This window comes from Urtica dioica, chromosome 7 (genome assembly GCF_054948205.1).
Source record: "Urtica dioica subsp. dioica isolate 48M chromosome 7, U.dioica_male_clone48M_v1_H2, whole genome shotgun sequence".
Classification (NCBI taxonomy): Eukaryota; Viridiplantae; Streptophyta; class Magnoliopsida; order Rosales; family Urticaceae; genus Urtica; species Urtica dioica.
The window spans coordinates 7338473-7354747 of record NC_142762.1 but is presented as its reverse complement, the minus strand read 5'-3'; the positions used below and the strand labels follow the sequence as shown (position 1 = coordinate 7354747).

The 16275-nt window shown below is 42.1% G+C and overlaps 1 protein-coding gene across 1 annotated transcript; it reads left to right on the top strand.

Moving 5' to 3' along the window:
- The first annotated feature begins 1278 nt into the window (after window positions 1–1278).
- On the top strand, window positions 1279–2448 carry LOC149390181 (uncharacterized). The gene is made up of 3 exons (XM_089619696.1): window positions 1279–1519; window positions 1667–1765; window positions 1856–2448. Exons 1-3 carry the CDS (start codon window positions 1279–1281, stop codon window positions 2446–2448), a joined length of 933 nt encoding a protein of 310 aa, XP_089475822.1.
- The last annotated feature ends 13827 nt before the right edge of the window (window positions 2449–16275 follow it).

The following is a 16275-nucleotide window of genomic DNA, read 5'->3' as shown; positions in this document are numbered from 1 at the left end:
TTTGTAGAGGGTTTAGTGTTTAGAGGTCGAGACTTGAGAGAAACGAGCGAGGTACGAGTTCGACAGCGTTTCAGTACTCAAATTCGGATTACCTGGACTAGGGGGGCGGCCTCTCTATTTATAGGCGACCAAGGGGCGTTATGGGCAACCCCTTGGCCGAGAATTGTTTTGACCCGGCTATTGGCCGAGACTGGCCCTTGTGCCGGCCAACGGCCGAGGCTATTTGGGCCGGCCATTGGCCGAGGCTGGCCCTAGGGCCGGCCAATGGCCGGGAGTAGCTTGAGTCGGCCATTGGCCGAGACTGGCCCTTGGGCCGGCCAATGGCCGAGGCTATTTGGGCCGGCCATTGGCCGAGGTTGGCCCTAGGGCCGGCCAATGGCCGGGAGTATCTCGAGTCGGCCATTGGCCGAGGCTGGCCTCTGGGCCGGCCAATGGCCGAGGTTGTTTGGGCCGGCCATTGGCCGAGGCTGGCCCTAGGGCCGGCCAATGGCCGGGAGTAGATTGAGTCGGCCATTGGCCGAGACTGGCCCTTGGGCCGGCCAATGGCCGAGGCTATTTGGGCCGGCCATTGGCCGAGGCTGGCCCTAGGGCCGGCCAATGGCCGGGAGCATCTTGAGTCGGCCATTGGCCGAGGTTGGCCTCTGGGCCGGCCATTGGCCGAGGCTGGCCTTAGGGCCGGCCAATGGCCGGGGCGAGCTGCCGAGACGCGTCCGACGTCGCTTCGCCTCCGTTCGGCCGCTATCGGGGTCGGGCCGATAACATTCGGCGAACCACCATTTTTTCCGGTGACTCTAAAATCAGTTTTTCAACTTTTTATTTCTGTTTTAACTCTAAAATCAGGTTATGTGATTAATGTTTAAATTATATAAACTTATGTTCTGAATAAGTTTTCATTATGTTGTGTTGAATTGATGTTGTTTGATTTTAATTTGAAATTTTAATTGTTAGACTTTCAATTAGAAATTGAAATAGCTAGACTTCGAATCGAAGTTAATTTATCATGTATGTTAGAAATGAAATTGATAGAGTAGGAATTGAAATTGAAGTAGTTAGAAGTGAAATTGAAGTAGTTAGAATTGAATTTATTGATATGTTGAAGGAAATTTGTGGACATATTGAAAATTTGAAATTAGTTTGATTTAAATTTGGAATTCAATATGCAGGTATATCGAAGTTGAGCGAGGAAGGAATTCGTAAGCATTGCACCCCAGGTGCAACAAATTCGAACCACTTCACATGCAATTATTGTGGGCACGTTACCACGGGGGAATCACACGGATGAAGTTACACTTAAGTGGAAACGATGCGAAGAAAAATGTGAAGTCATGTCCAAGTGTTCCTTCAGAAGTACGCAAGGAGATGTTAGCGTTACAATCGGCGACTCTCCAAAAGAAGAAAAGCAAGGCCGTCCTTGATGAAACCGTAGACGAGCACTTGGCAGGACGCTTCGGTCCGACTCACGTAGAGCTTGATCCCGACCAACAATACAAACGTGATATGATGCAAGCTCTTAAAAGAAGTCTGCAAGAGACACAGTTGGATGCTTAGAGATCAGGCCCTGGTGGGGGTTACGGGATTTCACCACCACCAGCTCATTTTCGACCAGATAGTGGATGACAACCTACGATCCCGGAAATCACGAATCCTAAATTGAAGGGCCGTCTAGGACAAGCCGTTAGCAGCTATGTCATCCACGAGAACATACCAGCCGCCAAAGTGAAGTCGCCGCACTTTCGACACATGATCAATGACGCTGTGGCAGTTGGTAAGACTCGTGTATTTGAATTTTGAAATACGGGTTTTAATTTGACAAGTATTGTGGTGTCCAACTATACTTTCATTTCAAACTTCACAGGTCCAGGTATCCCGCTTCCAACTCCATACGAGATTTATAACACATACTTGATAGTAGAGGTTGCATCCGTCAAGAAGTACATCGATCAGCAACGGGAGGTATGGAAGGAATATGGATGCACCATAATGTCGGACAGATGGACGGGACCGACATGTTTAAGCATCATAAATGTTATGGTGTTCTCGGCGGGTAAGACTGGTTTTTTTAAGTCAGTTGATGCGTCAGATGAGATCAAGAACTATTTGTACATCTATAAGATTCTGTCGCCCATTGTGAAAGAATTCAGAGAACACAATGTTGTTCAGATGATCATTGATAATGGTTCGGCTTACAAGAAAGCCGGAATGAAACTTTCTCGTCGATACTGGACTCCATGCGCCACACATTGTATAGACTTGATGCTCGAGGATGTGGGAAAACAAGCGACTATCGCCGAGGTTGTTAAGAATTGTAGAGAAATCATGAAGTTCATCTACAATCACGGGGTTGTCCTCTCGAAGATGCGAGAAGAAGGACAAGGAGAGCTAATCCGTCCCGGTCCGACGAGATTCGCCATGAACTACTTCGCCCTAACGAGTCTCAAGAGCAGTTGACCAGGGTTGAAAAAGATGTTCACGTCGGATTGGTGGGACCGATGTTCCTTCCGTCAAATTGCATCTGGGCACTTTGTGGAGTCAAAAATATTGGACAATAACTTTTGGCTCCATATTTATAGCGTGTGCAAGGTGTTCGAGCCTATGTACTCTGCTTTGCGTCTCGTTGATACAGAAGTTTTTCCGACGATGGGCTTGTTGTCAATGGTGCCCACAAGAAGAGTAGTAGTGTCTATTTATGTACATTTGATGTCATATAGTCTTACGAAGACTCTTGCTTGTAATTGCGTATTCATTTAATAATAAACTTGAAACATTCATTCATTCTTTCTTTGTTTGAAGCTTTATGATAAAACCTTAGTCTTTTAGTCCATAAACAAACTTAACAACTTACGAAGAGACAAATGTAGATTTGCATGAACAAACTCTTCGTAGTTTGCTTAAAACGATATATTCGCAATCTTATAGTCAAAGGACTATTGACCTCAGTACGATTGTTAGAAGAATCTATGATGTCTGGTTATGAGGCATTGAGAGTTGGAGACTCTATAGTTCTTCTAGGTATCTTCCGAAGGTACTGAATTGACCAGTGCACTTCTAGAGACAAGATAAGAACAAGCCATTTAACCTCTTATGTCTCGAAGTCACTATGTATGAATTGCATCATGCTTACCTTAATCCTGAAATGAGACATGTCATTTCACACCTTAGTATTCTCATTTGAGAAAGTCAGAGTTCGGACTCACTATGTGATTCCGAACAGGGCCTATTGGTGAAGTACTAAGTTGTGAGAATGTCATGAGTAACTTTGTGAAGTTCTCATAGATATGGAATTCATGTACAAGATTGCTGAAATGCAATGTATGTCACCTCATGCTTTGTTCCTTGGAGTGTGAATAAATGAACTGGCCAGTGTTCAAATTGAGTCCTGACTCTTTTGGATGAAACAATGTGACTTGTTAGCTCCTCGTCAATACATTGTTTCTAACTTATTCACAAGCGACAAATGAGTTGAGGAAATAACAGCTAGAAGGGTAAACTGGTAATTTAGTAAATCCCGACTAGCTGATAACATTCATGAAGGGTAAACATAGATAATATTCCGTGGATCCGCTCATTATAATTAGGTGAATTCGTGAGTAGAAAATAAATTCATTTGAACCGAGAGATTTTCAGTGTCAACTCTTTAGTGGAGTCAGTTGGCATTAAGCTAAACTTGGAAAAGGTTTGTGAACTTTTGAGTCCAAGTGTTTAGCTCAAGCTTTGTTCATTTGGGTCCATGAGGTCACTGTCACGAATCACATCGATAGGAATAGTTAAACTGGAAGCTAGGTCAAAACAAGAACGAAAATTGTCAAAAGGGTATTTTTGTCTTTTGAGACAAAGGATGAAATGAATGTCAATAAATTTTTTGACAAGTTCATTTGATGACTTAATGTCACTCGGCCATGACTTGATCATTGGGCCTTGTGGATAAATTTCATTTCATAAGAATTTTATTGAAAATTCTTAATGGGCCTTTTTCATGTCGTCATGAACAAGTGGAAAAGCTTCTAGAAGGCCTTTCTAGTATTAGAATAGGCGCCCACCACCCAAGAGGAAAGAGAGATTATTTTGTGCATAAATGTATCAAGATACTTGCCAAAAGAAAAAGAGGAAACAAATTTGCATATGGGATGCATAGGGGAATCGGCCAAGTGAGAAAAAGGCAAGGCAAGGAACAAAAAAGGAAACAAATCCAAGCCTCTAGGAGGCTGCCTTGGTCGCCCAATATGGAATGGGAAATAAGGGATTTTTGCCCATGAATATGTGATATTCTATAGAAGAGGAAACTACCTTATTGAAGGTAAAACCTCTCCTATAAATAGGAGCCCCATTCCTCACTTTTCATTCATCCCAAGTTTAAGAGATTGAGAGACTCTCTCTCTAGAACTTGGCCGAAATCCTCTCTCTCTCTCTCTAGTTATTTTCGATTTTGTTTTGGCACCTAGGTCCTCATTTGACCTAGAGTTTAGCTCTGCGACTTCAAGACTCGTTCTTAAGTCGTAGTGTTTAAAAGTGCCCACTCACTAATTCCTTTTCTCTCGAGTGATTTAGTGATAGAAACTTTCGTGGTTGCTCGAGGTGCCGAGGAAAGAAAAAGGGATGTGCTGTGAGGGGAGACGAGCGTTGCAACTTTCTAAGAGCTTCTCAAAGATCAAGCTTCAAGAAAGGTTAGTAAACTTCTTAGCTCATATTAGTTTTTTAATTACATGTACTTGCACTTGTCTAGGTTAGTAAAAACCGTTTTCACTTGTAAAAGAAAATTTTTAAAATTCCGCCGCTTCCTGAAGCGTTAATTATTTTCTTAAACCCTAGATCGATTCCAACAGGGCTCGCTGTACGACGTCTTCGATTTAATGAAAAAGAAGTTGGAAAGCATTCCAAACAAACAATGGGTGGTTGACATTGCGGTTGAGAGATGGAATAGACAACTTGACCATCTGTTGCACCAAGCAGGTATTACTCATTTCACTTATTCTTTGTGAACGTCGTTGTATAATTTTTAATTTATATCTATGATTATTTATCTTGTAGCTCACTACCTAAATCCAAAATTTCAATACAATCTGGAGATCGTCAAGGCACCCGAGCATCTTACGGCGGTTACACAAGTGTTTGAGCGGCTATTCCCGATCGATGACTGCGACAACATCGGAACGAACTTCTAAAATTCTAGGACGCGAAAGGCATGTTTTGTAATAAATCCGCAGTAGCGGGAAGGACAAAGATGGCTTCCGGTAAGAATTATTTCTTATTCCCGATGTTTATATCGTAGTGTCATATTTACAGAGTTTCTTCATTTTCTTAGGAGAATGATGGGCGATGTTTGGAATTCAAACCCCCACGTTGCGAAAGTTGGCGATGAGAATCGTTTCTCAGACCGCATCATCATCGGCATGCGAGCGAAATTGGAGCACGTTTGCTCTTGTCCACACTAAGCATTGAAACCGACTGGCGTATAAGACACATGAGGAACTCGTCTTTTGTAGCTACAACATGAAGTTGTAATTATGAGATATCCAAAGTGACGCCATTGACAGGAAGGATCCGTTAGATATGATCCAAAGATCAATGAAGGTAATGGGCGACAACGTCGACGATGATAGACTCCTACAATGGATCCGCCCAGTTCACCTCGACGATGAAGATCGGAACCCTGACCCACACGTCGCCTCATAGGCCCGGGCGAAAGGTGTTGATGTCGACACCGTCTTGAGCGAAGACGTCGGTCACAGTTCACATGGATCATCAGATGATGGACGTGGTCGTAATGACGGTGATGATGGTGGAGACGGTGGTGACTTTGACGGTTATCCAGCTAGTCAAGACGTTGGTGGTGGCAGTGGTGGTAGTAGCCAACATTATAATCGGTGGACTATGGAGCGAGGTTATCAAGCCACGCAAGATTCTGATCATGGGTCACGACGTCAAAGATCTGACAGGTTAGTGTATTCGCATTTATTCATGTCGGAGTTCACAAACAATGTACGTATGATGAATATGGAAAGTAATATATTACATGTTTAACAGACCCGGAGAGTACTTTGACTTTGAGTTTGGATCGTATTACGGTGGAGGAACACAGAGAGCGCCCACGCATTACATGTCTTCTGGTAGTGTTTACGGCGGTGACTTCCAACAAGGATATGGAGCTTACATGTCATCTGGAAGTGAATACGGCGTCGATCACTTGATATCTCAGTTTGACACAATGTCATTCACCACGTCAGACACACAGAATGACGGTTCGTATACTTGTCCTTCTTACCATTATCCTAATCCGATAGGAGTGCCACAGACACAGGTGAATTCACAAGGACGTGGACGTCGTATGTACGGTGTACGCGTAGAACCGTTCGGTGCCGAGCACGTCATAGCATGTGCACCTGGATGCCGACTGATAAGTGAAGCTGTGGGGTACGATCAAGCCGACTACTATAGACATGTTCAAAACTTTCTACAATCGTACCAGGGGAATTTCACTTGGTCTCAATATTGCGAGCTTCAAGAAAACCAACCGAGTTTTATCCAACCGGGACGTCCATCGAGATTCTATTGATACATTTTTTTTATATTATAACTACATGTTTGTAAAACATATTTATTTGATGAACAAATGGAACATTTATGCTATATATGTATGATTTGAAGTGTTTTAAATTTGTACTATATTTAAAAAATATATATATATATATATTTATGTCTTTGTTTCGCCACATTATTTTCGTTCGGTTTTCCATCGGCACGTCGGTTTTTCATCGAAAACGGCATTTGAAAACGGCATTTCACTTGCGCTTTTCCACAATTTTGCCGTTCGGTTTTCCATCGGTATGACGATTTTCCGTAAATCTGGAAGCTCGAAACGGTAACAAAAACGGAATTTTTTTTCTTGGTATAAAGAGACAAGTACAGAGTAATTGTATACATCATGACGTGCGAGTCTCATATCCATAAAAACCCTTATTTACAATCATATTGAAGGAAGATAATTAAGAAGAAAAAGATGGGTCTCTTCATGTGTCAATCATTATAAATGTGATGAGATAATATGTCGCAAACTATTGTATCTTTTCAGATATTAGTGTTTATTATCTTGTCACTTATAAAGCTACCAGTCCAACTCTCTCCTAACGCGCGGGTCAACACTCTCATTATATATTCACACATACTAAATTACAGACCTTCACTTCCCTTCCCCTCTCTAAAAAAATACGTGGCTTGGTTTTATTTGGTATATTCATGTTTATCCGCAAAATAAATCGTACGTTTATATATACATGTATAGTATGCTAAGTTGTTTAATAAAAAGAAAATATCAACAATATTTTCTTTATTTAATTGAAATGCGTAATTTAATAATCATCTTTTAAGTTCTGTGTTTCATCCGTTAGAACGGGGGAAACAGGAGAGCAGTGATTAACTCTCGAATTCGAATCGAGGGTAGAAGTACCGGGAGTCTCGTCCCGAGTCTTCAACTTAAAACATTAACGAGCATAAAAAGGAAATGATATTTATTTCAGGATTTATCCCGAGTCGCTCTCCTGTAAGTAGCATAGGTGTGTACTCTGAGTGTTGCAGAGTACCCAAACCATAAAGAACTGTTGTCGGTGGTACCTACAAGTCATTGACTTGTATTGAGGAACATATCGGTCTGGATGGCGCTGAGTGCTCAAACGGAGGCCCAATGAATGCCACGTACCCAATGAGGTTACATCTTGAAACACGTGCTCATTGTCGGTTGCAGACCCTGATGGAGACTCACCAAGTGCCCTGTATGCATTGGGACTGCTTCACGAAACGTGAGCCCATTGCCGACTGGAGACTTAAGCGGAGGCCCACTGAGTGCCCCGTGTCATAGTTGGATGGTAATCGTGATTGAGAGCTCATTGCTGGAAAAGCTCGGCCGCGCCGACGTCACGATGTAGACGGTACTACTTGTGGATCCTAGACAAAGGTTAAAACTTTTAGGCCACCGGACGACTGCTGCTCGAAGTCTACGGCCAGTCTCTTGTCGTTCCGAAGGTTATAGCAGGGGAAGTGTGTAGCCTTGCGGACAACAAGTACTAGTTAGAGTATGCGCGCATTAGTCATACTCTAGAACTAGTTAGATTTGCATCCAACATTCTTATGCGCCTGTTTGCACGTCACATGATATCATATGGCATAAGTCGATTTTCTTTCTAAGTTAGACTCCCACTTAGTGAGTCAATTGACTCATAGTTTTATGACCCTTGGTAATCTAGAGAAGGGCAAGGTGGCGATGTAAATAAGGAAGCTGAAGATGAGAGCGGACGTGTATCTCTTGATCTATGGGCTAATGGTAACTCACCCGGGATCAACCAATTCTATAGTAGTGTCTATATCTTGTTGAACCCCTTCCGTAATCTACGATCCTAAACTATCTCCTGTAAATATATGTAAACCCAGGAGCTTGTATCTATATAAAAGAGTCGCTGTGAGACTCGAGGTTGGAATTGAGAAAAAAGAAAAAATTTCCCTGGGTTTTTCATATAACCACTTTTGATACTTATGTATTATCGTACTTAAATTATGTATAATATAAGTATTTACGGTTATTATGTTTATTTATTTATGTATCTGTTTGATATTGTCTATGATGTTGTGATTATATGATATGTGACTTGACCGCCGTCGTAGTTCGTGAGCCAACGGGAGCTCGCGGGTCGTGAGATATGGCGGCAATCCTGCCCATCAAACTCTGCACTTTTTAACTTTTTGTGGTGCTCATCTCTAAGATCGCCCTTATCTTCTCGAGATTGGCTTTGATTGTTGTTGCTCATTTTTAAACAACTATTTAGAAGCCTCAAACAGTTCGACCTAAGGCCGGACCGAGTAGTCGCGTTTGGGCTTGAGCGTGTTGGACTAGATGTCTCGAGTGTTCCCTTAGTTTTCAATGGTCCTTGAGTTCACCGGCACACCTGAGAAAGGTAAGAGAACCGTGAACTAAGAAGGGGAAACATAGGGGGTGCCTCTGTTTACCTCTTCGGCGCCCAACCTTAGTGGGATTGAGGTGGAGTACAAATGTTTCAAAGGGTGAGAGGCCAAAGATGAGTGAAACGAGTGACCCGGAGGTTCGACAGCGTTTCAGGACTCCTTGGGAGAGGTCGAATCTCTGTATTTATAGGTGACCAAGGGGTGTTTGGGGAACCCCTTGGCCGAGTGGGATTTGGGCCTGCCAATGGTCGGGGAAGACTGTTGGGTGGACCAATGGCCGAGGCTGGCCCTTGGGCCGGCCATTGGCTGAGCATGTCCTCGGATCGGTCAATGGCCGAGGTTGGCCCTTGGGCCGGCCATTGGCCGAGCATGCCCAAGGGCCGGCCAATGGTCGAGGCTGGCCCTTAGGTCGGTCATTGGCCAAGCATGCCCTAGGGTCGGCCAATGGACGAGGCTGGCCCTTGGGCCGGTCATCGGCCGAGCACGACCGGGCGGGCATCGGCTTGGTCGGGAGACGGCCAGACGGGCATTTGCCGGCCGAGAGAAGGCCGACCGGGCACTGGCCAGCCGAGAGAAGGCCGGAGGCCGGACGGGCCATGGCTGGCCAGAAGGTATTGTGACGGTCCTTGGCCAGCCGGGAGTGGCCAATAACACCTCGCTTCCACGTGGTTCTTCAAACCGCGATGTGTATTGACTTCTTTGCCCCTGTCAGTCGTCGACGGGCTAACAACATTTATCCCGCGCCGATTCACCATGTAACCCAGGAATTTTTTGGACTCTACCCCGAAGGCGTACTTGTTGGGGTTGAGCTTCATCTTGTGTTGGCATAGGATTACGAACATTTCCCCTGAGGTCACGGACGTGGTCAAAATCAAATAAGTTTTCAAAATGTTTTCAAAACTATATTTATATCAAATAAGTTCAAAATCTATATGCTCTTGAAAATTTGAGTTGGAGATCTCCTCGTAGACGAGCCGAAAAATAAAAGATGTGTAATATCAAACTTTCAAGTGTTCGAGTGAGTTGAAGGTCACACTTCCGTCATGCACTTTTCCGAATAGAAAATAGGAAAATGTCCGAGTATGTACCTTGTGCCTTTATGCACTAACACTGCTCTTCCTTGAACATGAAGATCTAGGATTTCTAGTAGTCCACTCTATCGCTCTATAACTAGGAAATTTTTTTCCGAACTTATAAAGACGATGTGCCAACTCCAAAAAATAAGTGAGAGGTTATACTTGTTATTTGTAACCCACGATCCCCAATACTAATGAAAGAAGCAATTAACGTGAGACTATGAGCCACTCTTGTGGCCCTCTCTTCATTGGGAGACAAGGCCTCCTCTTGGGGGATTGTTTTTCAAAGTTGACCTTTTGGACTAAGTGGTTGGTTGCACAATTAGGCTCAATCCCTAGTAATCCTCCCTTGAGGCTCTGCGAAAGGATGTCAGTGATCAAACCAATTTAAAAGGTGGCTAGTCAAAATTGGTGAATTGACATCTTGGCTAAGCATTAATGATGTGTCATTTACTTATAAATGGAGATTTTTTACGGCCTTCTCTTGAGGGAGTAAATTATCATTTGGTTTATAACACCTTTGGATTTTATGAAATGTGAAAAACTTAAATACTAAACCAAAGACTAATCATAAACTTGTTTCAACTCTTATGGGCAATATGTCTCTCAACCCTCTCTCAACCATTCTTTCCTTGAATTAACTCGAAGGCGAAAATTACGTCGACTGGAAACGTAACCTCGACATAGTCCTTACTGTCGACAAGCACAAATGGGTTCTCACCACCCCTTGTCCTGAAACGAATGATGATTCGACACAAGAGGAAAAAGATGCCCTGGCCGCCTGGCTCCGATCCGATGAGATTGCGAGGTGCTATATTTTATCATCAATGAACAATGTGTTGCAACAACAACATCGTGGCATCGAGACTGCCGCCGATATGCTCTACAATATCCATGAGATGTTTGGAGGGCAAGGATGTCAAGCTAGGCAACAAGCGGTCAGACAGTTTATTAGTTGTCGTATGAAGGCTGGAACTCCCGTTAGAGATCATATGCTGTTGATCATTAGTTATCTAAACGAAATAGAGATTCTTGGATATGAGATTGATGGGGAGACTAAAATTGACATGATCTTGGAAACTCTCCCCGAGTCTTTTGATACCTTCAAGCTGAACTACTCCATGAACAAGCTAGAGTACATTGTTACCGAGCTTATGAAGGAGCGTCACACCGCTGAGGGACTCAGTAAGAAAAAGAGGACTCACGGCAAGGTACATGCTTGCTACTGCCTCCACCTCTGGATCTAAGAAGAGACCTCGCAAGGCTGAGAAGAAGAACCAACCTAAGGTTCAAAAGAATAAGAAGACGCCAAAGGTTTCGAAGGTGGATAAGTCTAAGGACAAGTGCCACCACTGCAATGAACCTGGTCACTAGCGTAGGAACTGTCCTCCCTACCTAAAAACCAAGGAAAAAGGTATTGTACTCCTAGATTATTGACTCCGCTGCAACTAATCATATTTGATGCTCCTTGACTGATTTTAGGAAAAGCAAAAGATTAGAGGAAGGCGACTTCTGCTGAAAGTGAGGTGATGGGAGCATAGTGTCTGCGAAGGCTGTGGGATCTGTGACGCTGTCTTTTGAAGATCGCACTTTAAATTTGAATAATTTTTGTTATGTTCCTTCCTTAGGGAAAAACCTAATATCTATTGCTCAACTTTTCGAGCAAGATTATTGTGTAAAGTTTATAAAGAATGGAATTCGTATTTCTTTTTCAAATTCTTTTGTCACTGATGCATGTATGAAGAATGGTCTTTTTTACATTTATCCCACTCAACCTTCTCTTTTAGACACCGAAATAGATAATGATCTAGTTAGGGAGCCAAAGAGGATCAAACTATCTGAGTCCTCCAATCTAATAAAATCAACATATCTCCTGTACTTAAGACTTGGTCATAATAGTCTAGACAGGATTAAGAGACTTGTGAGGGGCGGTTCCCTCCAAGCCTCTGCAATAGGTTCACTACCTACTTGTGAATCTTGCATAGAAGGAAAAACGACTAAGCGACCTTTCTCCGATAAGGGTCGAAGAGCCACTGAGTTGCTGGAACTAGTACATTCTGATGTATGTGGTCCGCTCAGTCAACAGGCATGTGGAGGATACGAATACTTCATTACCTTCACTGATGATTACTCAAGATATGGTTTTTTCTATTTACTGAAACACAAATCTGAGACCTTTAACTTATTTAAGGTCTTTAGGGCTTTAGTGGAAAAGAAAACTGGCAAAGTAATCAAAACCCTTTGATCTGATCGAGGAGGTGAGTATATGTATGGGGAGTTCGATGAATTTCTTAAAGAAGAAGGTATCGCTTCTCAGCTTACCGCACCTGGCACACATAAAAAAAAGGGTCAGAGAGAAGAAATCGAACTCTTATGGAGATGGTTAGATCAATGATGTGTTACTCATCACTCCCTCTTTCCTTTTGGGGATATGCCCTCAAAATAGCTGCTTACATTCTGAACCAAGTTTTGCTTAAAATGGTTCCTGGTACTCCTTATGAACGATGGACTGGCCGTAAAGTAAATCTTGGCCGCATCAAAATTAGGGGTTGCCCTGCACACGTGCTGAGGCAAAAGACTAGCAAGTTGGCTAGTAGGTAGGAATTGTGTCTGTTCGTCGGATTTCCAAAGGAAGCCAAAGGTTTCACATTCTATAGTCCCGAGGACGATAAGACTTTCGTTAGTATGAATGCTGGTTTCCTTGAGGATGACTTTATGAAAGATGTAAAACCTAGAAGCAAAATTGTTCTTGAAGAAAAGTTGGGTAAGGAAGTTTCTACCTCATCTGAAAGAACTATTCATACCCCAACTGAAACACAACCTAACTCATCAAAATCTCGTCAAGTAGTACTTCGATGTAGTGGGAAGGCTACTCAAAAGCCTGAAAGGTACATGTCTTATGGAGCCACACTCGTAGCTGTCTCTGACATGGATGACCCTGTTTCCTATAGCCAAGCGATGGCTTGTTCTGAGTCAAACCTTTGGCATGACGCCATGAAAGTTGAAATCCACTTGATGTATGTCAACAAAGTCTGGAAACTTGTAGACTTTTCTGAATGGATTAAACCCGTAGGGTGTGAGTGCATATACAAGACGAAAAGGGGGTCCGGATGGGAACGTCGAGACGTTCAAAGCATGACTTCTACCTAAGGTTATACCCAACAAGAAGGGATTGACTATGAAGAAACCTTCTCACCAGTCACGATGCATAAATCCATCCGCATACTTCTATCCATAACTGCAGCTCTCGACTATGAGATCTGGCTAATGGATGTGAAGACTGCCTTCCTGAATGAAAATCTTGACGAGCGCATTTATATAGCTCAATTAGACGGTTTCGTGGAAGAAGGTCACGAGACCAATGTTTGTGAGTTGCTTGAGTCCATTTATGGATTAATGCAAGCATCTAGGTCATGCAATATTAGATTCGATGAAACTGTGAAGAGCTTCGGCTTTGATCAGTCAATAGATGAGCCGTGTGTTTACAAGTTAATACACAAAGGCAAAGTTGTGTTATCGGTACTATATATTGATGATATATTACTCAAAGGTAATGATGTGGGTAAATTATTTGAGGTTAAGGTCTGGCTAGAAAACCAATTCGATATGAAGGATCTAGGAGAAGCCACGTACATTCTGGGGATCCAAATCTTTCGAGATCGGAAAAACCAAACATTGTCGCTCTCTCAAGCATCTTATATTGATAAGGTGATGGATCGCTTCTCGATGCAAGAGTCCAAGAAGGGTTAAACACCCTTTAGGCATGGAGTCTCAATCTCTAAGGACCATTCTCCCATGACTGCACAAGAGATTGAAGACATGAGGAAAATTCCTTACGCCTCAGCCGTAGGAAGCCTCATGTATGCTATGCTTTGCACTAGACCTGATATCTGCTTCGCAGTTGGCGAAGTTAACCGTTTCCAATCCAGCCCTGGACCAGAGCACTGGATTGTTGTTAGACATGTTCTTAAGTATCTTCAAAGAACTAGGAACTTGATGCTTACATACTTAGGTACTGACCTGACTATTACATGATATACTGACTCGGATTTTCAAGCGGATAAGGAATCAAGGAAATCCACTTCGGGATCTGTGTTCATCCTTAATGGTGGAGCTGTTGTGCGGAGGAGTATTAACAATCTTGCATTGCTGACTCCACAATGGAAGCAGAATATGTGGCTGCTTGTGAAGCATCCAAAGCGCTCTAAACATATTGAGAGGAAATACCATTTGATTCGAAAGATCGTGCATCGCGGAGACGTGGAGGTGAAGAAGATCTTAACGGTGGACAACCTAGCAGATCCTTTCACCAAGGCCCTAGCGAACAAGTTCTTCGACCAGCATCGGGAGGAATTAGGCATGAAGGACTACACACATCTTCTTTGAGTCAAGTGGGAGTTTGTTGTCAATGGTGCCCACGAAAAGAGTCGTAGTCTTTACTTTTGTACATTTTATGTAATAAAGTCTCACGAAGACTCTTTCTTGTAATTGCTTACTTATTAATAAAATTTATAACTTTCATTCATTCTTCCTTGTCTGAAACCTTATGATAAAACCTTAGTCTTTAGTCCATAAAGAAACCTAACAGCACGTGTAGAGACAAATGTAGATTTGCATGAATAAACTCTTCATGGTTTGCTTAAAACAATACATTCGCAACCTAAGGATCAAAAGGACTATTGATCTCAATACGATTGTTAGGAGAATCTATGATATCTGGTTATGGGAAATTGTGTTATCAATGGTGCCCACAAGAAGAGTTGTAGTCTTTACATTGTACATTTGATGTAATAAAGTCTCATGAAGAATATTGCTTGTAATTTCTTATTCATTAATAAAAAGTTGAAACGTTCATTCATTCCTCCTTGTCTGTTTGAAGCTTTATGATAAAACATTAGTCTTTAGTCCATGAATAAACTAAACAACTTACGAAGAGACAAATGTAGATTTGCATGAACAAACTCATCGTAGTTTGCTTAAAACGATATATTCGCAATCTTAGGGTCAAAGGACTATTGACCTCAGTATGATTGTTAGGAGAATCTATGATGTCTGGTTATGGGGCATTGAGAGTTGGAGACTCTATAGTTCTTCTATGTATCTTCCGAAGGTACTGAATTGACCAGTGTACTTCTAGAGACAAGATAAGAACAAACCATTTAACCTCTTATGTCTCGAAGTCACTACATATGAATTGCATCGTATTCTCATTTGAGAAACTCACACCTTACGTATTCTCATTTGAGAAAGTCAGAGTTTGGACTCACTAAGTTGTGAGAATGTCATGAGTAACTTTGTGAAGTTCTCATAGATATGGAATTCATGTACAAGATTGGTGAAATACAATGTATATCACCTCATGCTTTGGTCCTTGGAATGTGAATAAATGAACTGGCCAGTGTCCAAATTGAGTCTACAAAGGAGTTGAGGAAATAACAGCTAGAAGGAAAAAATGGTAATTTTGTAAATCACGACTAGCTGATGATATTCATGAAGGGTAAACACTGATAATATTGTGTGGATCCACTCATTACAATTAGGTTGAATTCTTGAGTAGAAAATAAATTCATTTGAACCAAGAGATTTTCAGTGTCAACTCTTTAGTGGAGTCAGTTGACATTAAGCTAAACTTGGAAAAGGTTTGTGAACTTTTGAGTCCAAGTATTTAGCTCAAGCTTTGTTCATTTTGATCCATGAGGTCAATATCATGAATCACATTGAGTAGGAATAGTTAAACTAGAAGCTAAGTCAAAACAAAAACGAGACAAGTTTTTCGAAAATTGTCAAAACGGTATTTTTGTCTTTTGAGACATAGGATGAAATGAATGTCAATAAATTTTTTTGACAAGGTCATTTAGTGACATGTACCACTCGGCCAATATTAGTCTTATTGGGCCTTGTGGATTAATTTCATTTCATAAGAATTTTATTGAAAATTCTTAATGGGCCTTTTTCATGTTGTCATCAACAAATGAAGGGGCTTCTAGAAGCCCCTTCTAGAGTTGAAATGGGTGCCTACTACCGAAGAGAAAGAGAGAATATTTTGTGCATAAATGTATCAAGATACTTGCCAAAAGTAAAAGAGGAAACAAATTTCCTCCAAAGAGGAAAGCATAGGGGGCGGCCAAATGGGTCAAGGGAGAAGCAAATAAAAGAGGAAAGAAATCCAAGGATGTGCTTGGATCCTCTTGGCCGTGTGCCTCATGAAAGAAAATGGGAAATTGGCTCATGAATATGTGATATTCTATATAAG

Excerpts from the sequence above, each read along its gene's own strand:
- LOC149390181 (XM_089619696.1), top strand. The coding sequence starts at position 1,279 with ATGAAGTTACACTTAAGTGGAAACGATGCGAAGAAAAATGTGAAGTCA. Across the intron at positions 1,520-1,666 it reads GATGCAAGCTCTTAAAAGAA|GACAAGCCGTTAGCAGCTAT; the intron begins GTCTGCAAGAGA and ends AGGGCCGTCTAG. Across the intron at positions 1,766-1,855 it reads CAATGACGCTGTGGCAGTTG|GTCCAGGTATCCCGCTTCCA; the intron begins GTAAGACTCGTG and ends CAAACTTCACAG.